This window comes from Asterias rubens, chromosome 14, assembly GCF_902459465.1.
Source record: "Asterias rubens chromosome 14, eAstRub1.3, whole genome shotgun sequence".
NCBI lineage: Eukaryota > Metazoa > Echinodermata > Asteroidea > Forcipulatida > Asteriidae > Asterias > Asterias rubens.
Window position 1 is genome coordinate 5,486,312 of NC_047075.1, and position 12,204 is coordinate 5,498,515.

At 38.3% G+C, this 12,204-nt stretch overlaps 2 protein-coding genes across 2 annotated transcripts; both read left to right on the plus strand.

Moving 5' to 3' along the window:
* Positions 1 to 286: 286 nt before the first annotated feature.
* On the plus strand, positions 287 to 712 carry LOC117299596 (galactose-specific lectin nattectin-like). Its single transcript, XM_033783145.1, has one exon. It carries the CDS (start codon positions 287 to 289, stop codon positions 710 to 712), a length of 426 nt encoding a protein of 141 aa, XP_033639036.1.
* A 10,211-nt stretch (positions 713 to 10,923) lies between these two features.
* LOC117299597 (perlucin-like protein) lies at positions 10,924 to 11,442 on the plus strand. The gene has a single exon (XM_033783146.1). The coding sequence runs from the start codon at positions 10,924 to 10,926 to the stop codon at positions 11,440 to 11,442; it is 519 nt and encodes a 172-aa protein (XP_033639037.1).
* The last annotated feature ends 762 nt before the right edge of the window (positions 11,443 to 12,204 follow it).

Below are 12,204 nucleotides of genomic sequence, written 5' to 3' on the forward strand. Positions count from 1 at the left end.
ATAATTGAAGGAAAACAAAGATTTTAGCGACTTCAATCTAATAAACTCTGTTTAGAAGAACCTGTTTAAATGTTTTAACATTTATTATGTATACTGAATTTTTAATCGGTTTGAAATGACCAAACCATTGATAAATTCGTTAACCTAATTTGTGTAAAGAGCCAATACAATTGCATACATTAGCATCAATATGCTGAGTCGTGTGTTCTTGATATTAGCCTCTGCATTGTTGGATAGCTGTTATTTCAAAAGGGTTGCATCTCAAGAAACGCAATGCTTTACATTTATGAGTCACCATTCCTCCTGTCCGGAGTCTTGGCATCACTGGGGAGACTCTTGCTACAGGATCACGGACTCCAACGTTCTCTGGTCCAATGCTGGAGACGAGTGTGGTAAGCTGGATGGTGTTCTGGCCGCACCCAGTTCAAGTCAAGAAAACAATGTTATATTGGACTTGATTGAAAATAATGAAGAAGTATGGATCGACTGTAATGATCTAGAGGTGGAGGGAACATGGGAATGCAAAGAGGGTAACGTGGAGGTCTCCTACAGAAATGGGGGTGACGGTGAACCCAATAATTACTTAGGGAATGAACATTGTGCCCTCATTTCTAAGATGTATGGAAATAGGCGCCAATGGCTGGATGGGACATGTGACATGAGGTACTCGGCTGTTTGCAAAGTGCCACGCAAACCAATCCTTCACGTGTGATATGGGCCAAATCAAACTACGCTGGATTAAACTGTAATGATACAATGTTGTGAGTGAACATCTCATTCATACAAATGCCACCTATAAGTGGAGTACTTCTACCAGTTCAACAGTCGGACGACATTCTACTACCGTATTAACGTTCTTTCTGGCCGAAGCGAACGAGCAGCAGGGACGCCTCAGTCGAAGGGTAATAAATGAATTAAATTCATAGAACGACTACTAAAAAGCAAACTTGGTATCGACTCATTATGTTTGAGGAATCGAGATGAATACGCTTGAAGTTATTATCCATTATGAGAGTCTATTAAGGGTGTTGATACTTTTTGTTTCTGGCCATGATATGAAACTCACTCACGTGAATGAGATGTATTTAATTCAGTTTACCTGTAGACGTTTCAGCTTCAATAATCGTCAAGTTGTTAAGAAGAAGTAAAATGTTTTCAGGAAAGTCGCGTTAATCTGTTACATGCCAACATAATTTTCTCCCGATTGCGAAGGAAATTGTTTCCGTGATTTTATTTTACTAATTTCTCAAGAACTACAGCACCTCAGCAAGCATCTTCAAGGTAAGCACTATAACAGCACTATCTTTCAACATTAAGTTGATTGTAAATCTGTGGACGTTTTGCGTCTTACAAAGAATTTCTAAACCTCTCAAACCAATCATTATTGTTTCCCCATAATGTGTATCGAAGGACATATTATATAAAAAGTCAATGTTTTTCTTCGTGGATCAAAAGAACAACGAGGTATTGCTTGTGGCTGAAGTTGATTGATCAATACCGTCTTAATGCACCTTTGGTAGTTATTGTCATAAACCTGCATTCTCACCTGGTATATCCCAACATATTTTGCATAAAATAACAAACCTGTGAATTCAATTGGCCTCAATTGGTCATCAAAGTTGAGTGACAATAAAAGAAAAAACACACTTGTTGCACAATATGGTTGTGCTTTCAGATGCATAATAAAATGCTTCAGCTGAAGTCTTTTATTACTAAATTGAATGAGAAACTACTTCTTTCTCCAAAACTATATACGCAACTTCAGAGGGAGCCGTTTCTCACAATGTTGTAATCAACAGCTCTCCATTGCTAACTACCAAGTAAGTTCTTTTGCTGAAAATTATTTCGATTAATTAGCAATAGTATGCAGTTCCTTTAACGAACCGTCATTGTTTCTGGATTGTCATGCTGTTTAGCTGGTATTCATGTTATTTAAGATAGATGACATGACACCCTATGGCAATCGTGCTTGTTCGGTCATGGCTCCGACACTTTGGAACAAGCTACCCATTAATAAGCAAATTGTTGCTGAAAACCCATCTGTTCTGCCAATCTGGTTATGGTGTTGAAAAGATACATATTTAGCGTTCTATAAATGTTTTGATTGAGATAAGTGTAATGGGTTCAAAGTGTACGGGACCAGCGTTACCAACTTAGTGTACTGGACCAACTGTACGTCTCAACCAGAGGACGAATCCTTTTACGAGTGTCCGGGACCAGGACTCGAACTTAATCTTAGAAACCCTACCCATTGACCAGGTGCTATTAACTTAAAGAAAATTTCTGTGTTCAGAAATATTTTAATTCGCACATAGACGCACTTCGCTGTGTTTTAATTGTATTTATTTATTTATTTTGTTTATGGGGCGAAATAGACAAGGCACAATTCGTGATTTTTTTCGACTGGGGTGGGGTGGGAATGAACATTATAATGCGCCACCATTTGTCGATGCATGCACAGTGTCCCCCAAAACAAGATAATTATTGTACATTATAATTACACTTCGTATGTTTATAAAGAGCTATTTTTTAATTAAAATTGAGGCCCTCTACTTTACCACACTATAACAATTTGCAATAAATCATGTGCAAGGTAGACTGTTTCGCTTAACAAAATATGTAATAGATAGTTCTAATTTGCAGTTACACCACACTCAGAACCTATCCTAAAAGACGAATCAGAAAGGGGTCAAGATTCTTTCATAAGGTCAATAGCAACATGTCTGGAATCTGAACCCAACCTCTGAAAATACCAACAACTTAAAGACCCTATAAATTTGCATTTAGTAATAAATAACTCGAGTCAAAAATGCACCCGGCAGCGCGGCTTTTTCAGCCGAGAGTCAAAAATGGCTTATCTGTTATAATGACCCTGGACGCCAGTGACGATTTTCTCCTATTGGTTTTGAACACAGTTCTCCAGCTTTGGCATTCTCACACCAAGTAGCCGCCACTGACGTCACGATTCCTTTGTCGCGCGGGTTTGTTTGACCCCACGTTTTTCAGAAATTTGGCTTGGAGCGTTCTGGAGAAAACCCACTTTTACCATGTTTAAAAGCCATTGGCCCAGGACCAAACTACATAGACCTTTTTAAACACAAAAAGCAGCTTAACCGTGCCTCATGTTCAAGTTGTGAATCCAGGTATTCTGCTCAATTTCTGCAATTTTGTAAAGCAAAATGTTTTGCCTGTTTGTTATAAGCAGCTTTATAAAACTGAGCCTCAACCACCAGAGAAATGTCAGCATAATAAAATCTCTGCTTTTGTATTCCGGCCTGTCAAAGAGTTTTTGTTTGTCATTGTCTAATTTCCGAAAGTAACGCGAAATACTGGAATTAGTTTAGGCAAATGGTCCCCGGCGCAAACAATGTGACTTTACCCGTAATTAATTCCAAATCCCGGGCGGTCTATTTTCGTCGTCCACGCTCGTCGCCTGAAATGAACCCGGTCCACGACGTGCCATGCTCAGGCTTGTCAAATTTTGTGAACAAGTTTAAACTTGTGCTAGTCGGTGACCGTAAGAAATCTATGTATATTGAACAAATAACGCAATAACACCGGTCGTAAAAGGAATAAGGACTTGGTCAAGTTAACAATTTTACAATTCTGACTATTCAAATCAAGTTTTACTTCGTACCCATGATCTTTAAAAAAATTCCCCGGAAATACAGTTTTTAAAAATAATTACACTATTTCAATAAGTTTTGATGCTTTTAAAATGACCATCAATCAAATATATCTTAATCTAAACAGTTTTGGGAAGTGTTCAACATGTAATTTTATTTTAATCGAATAAATCATGTTTCCGAAAGCTGGGTTTGTTTACACTTCAAGAGCCATTGCGTTTGTGCACAGACACAAAACGTGCAATACATGACGTCATGGTAACGTCGTCCAGAATTTTATGTCGGAAATCACATTAACAGGACCTGACTATAGTGTATAGCTGAACAAAAGTTTCAGGATTATCAACTTTGTTTGAAGACAGAATGACCTGTGCTCAGTTTCATGGCTCTGTTCACCACCAAATTCTGCGCTTATGATCACCGTTCTCTGCTTACGTCCAAACGCTAAATTTCTGCGCTAGCTGTGTAAGCGTAGAATGCCTGGTATAAACAGAGTATGCACCCATGACCCGCAAAAGCCAAAATTCGCCGGTAACCTGTGAAACACGCTTGATGTAAGCACAGAATTCCCTGCTTCCGCAAGTGCAGATTCTTTGTTTACAGTAAGCAGATCCATGAAATTATTTATTTATTTATTTATTTATTTTTTATTATTTTTTTTTTTGGGGGGGGGGTAACCAGGGTAGTACAATCAACTTTGTTTAAAAACAGAATAACATGGTCTGTACACAATGATTTTATTATATTCTTTTAATGTACAATTTAATTTACAATTTACAAAGAGAACCACAGCTAACTAGGTACATGTACATAACATGGCCTAGGTTTTCTTTTTTAGGGGGAGGGGCGTTGACAGGGTTGTATAGTTAACTTTTTATGAAGACGGAATGTTCAGATGATCTTGCTATCACTAGGCAACCTTTTTTCAATTTTGATATTTTAAACTCAAAAATAAACTATTGTCGTTTGCAAATACATACAGTTTTAGTGTTGTCGTTATTATGGAGGTGTACATTTAGGCTGCTGTTTTTTTTTTGTTTTTTTTATATTTCTGCTAACCAAGTTGAATGTTGTTACCATGTTAATCATAGTGTATTGTTGAAAACAGAGGACACATTTATTGCACATAAGTGCTAAATTAATCAATTTGAACCACACACTCAATTTTATAAGCCATAGTAATTTACATGTTGTGTCTTTCAGAGGGGTGGGTGGTTCAAATTAAATTATTCAATTTGAACCACACACCCCTCTGAAGGACACAAAATGAAACAATATACATGTACATGTATGCGTAAATTATTATGGCTTATAAAATTATTTGACACTCCCTCCGGATCATTATAACTAGGAAAATTGTTACGACTGAAGACAAATAAACCCGTTGGTGGATACAAAAATCCTTCCACTGTTCTGTACATGAGGGTTTGGAAACGTCCTTCGTGTTGCTGCCCTCAAACATGATGTCAGTGGCAGCGGTTGAACGGCCAAGCTCACCACCTGCGGATATTCAACATTGCAATATTTTCTGTAAAACAAAACAAAAGAATTTCTACAAAATTATTAACAAAAGAATTCATACACAATTATTAACAACAGATTTGTGGTGAAGTGTCAATATTGTATGTGTGTACCTGAATTGCTTTAAAACTATACCCATGCCAGAAGGCAATCATAATCCAAAGTAACAGTTACAATACATGTACCGGTCAACTACATGTACTCGTAACACGTCTTCGGCTTCTCTCTCGTCCGGTGAGCACCCCTCATCGCTAGAGCCCTCACTTTCCTCTGAAGTGCCTCCCTGAAATGCCTTTTCCTCATCTATACTGTGGTTTTCCCAATACTCGCTGCCATCGGACATTTTCGCTGTTTTTTGTGTCGAAAAAATGCAGCCTAAAGTGTCCGATGTTATGCCGCATTCAATGTACTGCTCACAAAAAGTAAGGAAACTTTTTTTCAATCCAGTATATTTGTTAATATTTAATACTCTCTTTGTATATGGTATATATCATTGCAAAGCTGAACTGTTTCTCTTTAAAATGATACCTCAGTTGCAATGATTACATGTTGCTGGACTTGACCCGTTAATGAGAATGAGACAAAGTCACAAATCAAAATGTGCCAAAATTTGCATTTTTGTGTACCATCAAATTGACACTGTAATTCAAACAAGCAAGACAACTTTACTGATCTTAATCCACTTTATTGAGACAAGAAGTTTGGTATAGAGCAAGACAACGTACTGATCTAAACACACTTTATTGATACAAAAAGTTCAGTAACAAGTGGAAGATCTGAAGGCCTTGATGACAGCCTGGCACCTTCTTCTCATGCTGCACACTTGTAAGTCTTGTGATGCGCTGATGATGAGGGATGGCGTTCCATTTTTTATTAAGGAACCTGGGTAGGTCAGCCACAGTTGATGTGTTGGTGGTTCTGGCGCGGACAGCGAGGCCAAGCTGGTCCCATAGATGTTCCATGGGATTCAGGTCTGGACTGTTAGCAGGCCAATCCATCCGGTGCACCCCAACATTTTTCAGGTAGTCAGTCAACAGTCGGGCTCGATTTGGGCGAGCGTTGTCATCTTGAAAGATGGCATTTGGTTCAAGAGTCTGCAAGTATGGGACTGCATTCGGCTGTAGAATATCGTTTTGCAAATACCCATCAAACAAGGTGTTTTTCATGAGATGAGGGTTAATTGTGTCCGATGAGCTCACTTGTGCAAATCTTTGTGTAAACCATTAACGGTTCTGAAAAGCTTGATCGGTTTGATTATTGAGCATTACCTATTGACCATTTACAGACAACGGTAATTTAGGCACATTTGACTCATTGTTATTCGTGTAGCCAAGTTCAGCAACATGTAATCATTGCAAATGTGGTATCATTTTAAAGAGGAACGGCCAGCTTTGCATTGATATATACCACATACAAAGAGAGTATTAAATAATAACAATATACTGGATTGAAAAAAGTTTCCTTACTTTTTTTTTTACATGTACAGTATATATAAAAATGCACGCACACGATCGACCCGACACACTCGTGTACAGAGCTTCGGTACGTGGTGTGACGTCACACACTGTGTATGAATGGTTCGTGGGTCACCGGCTTTTGCCGAAACTGAGTTTTCTGGGTCGGAGTACGCCGCGCAAATTTGTGTGTTTTTTTGCATGAAGGAAAAGGTTTTATTGAATACTACCAAAATATCAGTCCTTATTTTACATGTCTTGAACAAAAATACAAAATGTAGTTATATAGGCTATATCAATTTTGCATTTATTTTACTTTTTGACCAAAAAGTGATGATGTTTTTGACCAAAAAGTTATTTATGAATGGGAATAAAAGTGTGTTGAATCGGTTTTCTACTAGTGGCTTAAACCCGCCGAGGTCTGGTTCTTTATAATTTACCTGAACTTCGTCTCGGTAAAATTATCAAGAACCTGGGGCCTTGTTCATGAAGCCCTCGTAAATCGGTCACTTACGTGGCTCTAAGTAAGACGTTAGTAAGACTAAAGCCCTTACGTGTTATTCACGAAGCATTCGTATCGCTTTACTACCGCGTTACTTACTAAACCTCTCGTAACGCCTTCTTAAGCGGGAACGCGCTTGAGCTGAACAGTCATGGATTTGTTATGTAATTCACTGGAGCGTGATCTCATTGTCCAGAACGAGTATTTATACAGTGACTGGACTGGCTAAGGTCATTTAGAAGATATTTGCCACCCTGCAAACATGGAGAGCCAGACTAAAAGCAAGGAAGAGACCGTTGCCCCGCAACGCGAGGAGGCAAAGGGGAATCATTGGAAGGCGAAGTTTCTCGCCTGCTGAGATAGTGAAGATAGTTGACCTTGTTGCATTGAATTGGTAGATGCTTAATAACAAATTTTCAGATGTTGTAACGCTGAAGAGAAAGGCCGACACCTGGGTAAATCGCGGAGAATCAACTGTGTTGGAAAAGTCCTCAGAACTACCAAAGTGGTTCATCACAAATGGGATGACATTCAGAGATTTCGCAAGCTTTCACACCACGCAAACATGCAATGAGAGTACAAAATGTAGTTGGTTACCCCTAAACTAAAAATATAAAATAAATAAATAAACGAAGTAAATAAACGAAGTAAATAAAGTAAACGAAGTAAATACTACAGAGCAACTCGTTCGCACCTTTGTAACCTCCCGACTTGACATGGGAAACTCTCTCCTCTATGGACTGCATAATAAAATTAACCGCTTGTCTCGCCTTCAAAACATTGCCGTCAGAATTGTAACCCGGTCCAACACTAGAGTCCCATCACACATATCCTACAAGATCTACATTGGCTACCCATTAAGGATAGAATCATCTTTAAAGTCCTTGTGTATGTCTATCGCTCATATCAAACGGCACTTTATCACCATATCTCTCAGAAGGACTCCAACCCCATACTTCCAACCGCCAGTCTATATGCGATCTAATAACAAACATCTTTTAAGGAAACCCCTGGCCAAAAAACATCTTGGGGTAAGAGATCAATTACTTCTGCTGCTCATTCATTATGGAACGACTTGCCGGATCATATTAAACTTTCTCCATCAATAGCTTTGTTCAAAACTTCCCTCAAGCCTCATCTGATGAGGACTTCATAACCGTTTTTTCCCGTTTCTTGTGTCACTGCGCCATGAGCATATTTAGATGGATACCCGCGCATTATACATGCCCACTATTATTATTACTATTAACTAAATTAGTCAACATAAACAATTATTTAATGACGAAAAAAAATAACAAAATCACGACAAATTTACTTAAAAGTGAGAAAAAATAGGTTAGTAAATTATCAAAAATTTTGAGAAAGTTTGAGAAAATGTCGCAAGGATTGTAGAACATATTAAAAGTTTTTCGCCCGAAAATATTGGCCAGGAATGTTAAAAAAGGGTTTAAGAAAACGCTACGAAGACGAAAACACCCCACGTAGCACTAGTAAGGACTTACGCACTCTTCACCACACATTGATTCCCTTTTTTACTGTCATCAGGTCACGGCTGGGTATTTTTTTTCCGTTAATTAACTGAACGTTTATCCTTCACATTCTAAATTGTTATGGTTTTAAATTAATTGACTTCGATCTCTAGCCATACGGTGATGACGTTCTGACATTGATTCTCTCATCAACAGGCGAAGGTTGCTTATAATAACAAATATTTCTTGCATTTTGTTTACATTCAACCAAAATCTAATGAGAATGTCACACTCATTGTAAAAAGTTTCGAGTTTAAACTCATTTGTTGTACCCATTTTTTTAAACATGTTAAATTATAAACATGCTTATCATGTTGACACCTGCTCACATGGTTTTTAGCATTCAAACACGAACGAGAATCTATCATGTTGACACCTGCTCACATGGTTTTTAGCATTCAAACACGAACGGGAATCTATCATGTTGACACCTGCTCACATGGTTTTTAGCATTCAAACACGAACGAGAATCTATCATGTTGACACCTGCTCACATGGTTTTTAGCATTCAAACACGAACGGGAATCTATCATGTTGACACCTGCTCACATGGTTTTTAGCATTCAAACACGAACGAGAATCTATCATGTTGACACCTGCTCACATGGTTTTTAGCATTCAAACACGAACGAGAATCTATCATGTTGACACCTGCTCACATGGTTTTTAGCATTCAAACACGAACGAGAATCTATCATGTTGACACCTGCTCACATGGTTTTTAGCATTCAAACACGAACGAGAATCTATCATGTTGACACCTGCTCACATGGTTTTTAGCATTCAAACACGAACGAGAATCTATCATGTTGACACCTGCTCACATGGTTTTTAGCATTCAAACACGAACGAGAATCTATCATGTTGACACCTGCTCACATGGTTTTTAGCATTCAAACACGAACGAGAATCTATCATGTTGACACTTGTTTTAGCTTATACATGTGTGCACAAAAGTGAGTACAAAACTTAGGTTTAGAATCGTGTTGAAAATGTGATATAGACTCAGAAGGTGTCATTTTCCTCTGATTGGTTGCTCACAAAATTAAGCCCTTCGTTATTGTAATGTAACTGATGTACCTCTGTTGGTATTCCACATGACAATCACATAGAGACCACTCTGGTTAGTTAGAACATGATATTGTACAAAGAAACACCAAGCATCAAAAACAAACACCCATAACTGATTTGGTTTATTGGTCCCTTTTAAGTGATAGAGTAATGCGTGAACAACCAGCTTCTATGAAAAACACTTTGGGATGTTTAGTAATTCATAACAACAAAAATCACCGGCCGAGAGTCCAAACAAGGTTCTTGCTTTATGGGTATTGACTCAGCGGTAACAATCAGTATGCTGAGATAATAACTTAAAACAAAAAGCATGCAGTCAGTGTGTTTCCGTTGTTTTGTGGTATATCAGAGGATCATGAGCAGTCCCCAATTTGTTCTCTTGGTCAAAATTGTTAATGGACTCAAATTAATTTTTTCTACAAGGAAAGACAAAAACAGCAAGCACAACACCAACAAATCAATGCAAACGTCACTTATGATTTTCAACCAATCAATAATTGTTCATTCTACAGTGTACTAAAGGATTCTGAACAAGGACGCAGTCCAAAATTTGTTCGAGAGGTCAACTTGGTAATTAAGTCAAATTGATTTTACAATCAGTAAAAAAAACGGCAAGAAAAACCGAGAGAAACCATGAACCAGGTAGCGTGTGGCATGCCGATACTGACGGTCAATGTCGTCCATATAAAATCCTCTTGACTGCTCATGTTTATTCATGAACTATTGTTAGTGTTAGCCAATTAAAGTGTGCTCATTGTAGCAGATAACAGTATATTGCTCTATTGGTGATGCAGAAACAAGAGGTATCACAACTCCTCTACGAAGCAACCATTTAGGTCAACTTTGTCTTTCTGAGAATAACAAGCAAGTTTATTGAGAGGTAATTATATCTCTTGTGTCTATAAGCTGTCACTGTGTGTTCATCTGTGCCAAATTGTTCCTGTATTATTGACAAACCATTATCAGTAACGGCTGGACGACTTTACACCAGAGTGTTTGGTTGAGAAAACTCAGCACCGAAGAACCACACTTTTTTACTGGAGAAATTTGTGACATAAGTGGTGGTTTTACAAAGGAACGAATCGCAGGTAGACTACGGTGCAACGCATAATAATTATTGACTCTCAACAGCCAACTTTTTCGGGGGAAATTTAGACAATCATTTGATTCGTAAAAGGCAAAACTGTAGATATCTACGTTAATTTGTTTGCAAGAGCATCATGTCGTCCTTAATGTTGTTCACATTGATTGCCTTGCTACACAGCCCTTGCTTTGGAGTAGTTTCGTCTGGAGGACCGCAATGCTTTACGTTTATGAGTCACCACTCCTCCTGTCCGGAGTCTTGGCATCACTGGGGAGACTCTTGCTACAGGATCACGGACTCCAACGTTCTCTGGTCCAATGCTAGAGACGAGTGTGGTAAGCTGGATGGTGTTCTGGCCGCACCCAGCTCAAGTCAAGAAAACGAGTTTATTGTATCTTTGATTCCAGCAGGCGGCTATGTGTGGATCGACTGCAATGATATCGAGGAGGAAGGAAGATGGGAGTGCAGAGAGGGTGGCATACAAGTCTCTTACAGAAACTGGTATTCTACTGAACCCAATAATGTAGGAGAGGAAGATTGCGCCATCATTTCGCGGGCGGTGGGAATTGCAGAATGGCACGATGTAGGTTGCAACTGGGTTTGCAGAGTCGCTTGCAAACTGGTTGGTAGACCAGTTCTTCGCATTGAACAATAGAACATCAACGTTCAGCGATCGAAAGTATATTACCATACAAGGAATCCTCTGCCATAATTACATAATAAACACAATGAAAGTGCTGCTTGTGACGGAAGAACTGCGCTTTGGTAGTGCGCTACACGTCATTTCAGTATCATCGTTTATCATTTTGGTTGGATTCTATCTTGAGACTCGTCGTCAATTATAACAAAATCTCTTAAAGTGTTTGGGTACTGTTTCAATAAATCCATGTTCTATCTATTAGTGATTTCAGACACTCCCACCAGGCTTCACTAGTAACAAGTTCAACTTGGCAGTCCAGTATAGAAGTCACATTTCTCATGAGTGGGTTAAAATGTAATGATTGAATGCATTGGACAGGTTTGAAATAATAAATTTTTTTCCATTTCAATTGATCTCATATTCTATGATATAAAGAAAATATTCACTCTATTGAGTTGAACATCTCAGTTAGACGGAACAGTATTTAAACGAAACAAAGAAAACAATTATACGTTTGGAATTGTGTATTAAAAGACCATGTTTTAAAAAAAACGGGAAGTGATCGAATGAATGTTCCAAGCTTTTTTATCGTGACTTATAAAGGCACTGGATATCTTGGGTAATTGTCAAAGACCAGTATTCACACATGGTCCATCCAAACATAAAATAACACATCTGTGAAAGTTTTAACTCAATTGTCATCGAAGTTGCAAGGGAATAGTGATAGAAAACACCCTTGTTGCACAAATGTGTGTGCTTTCAGATGCCTAAAAAAAT

Bases quoted from the DNA above. Each gene is read 5' to 3' on its own strand.
- LOC117299597 (XM_033783146.1), top strand. From the start codon at position 10,924: ATGTCGTCCTTAATGTTGTTCACATTGATTGCCTTGCTACACAGCCCT.
- LOC117299596 (XM_033783145.1), top strand. From the start codon at position 287: ATGAGTCACCATTCCTCCTGTCCGGAGTCTTGGCATCACTGGGGAGAC.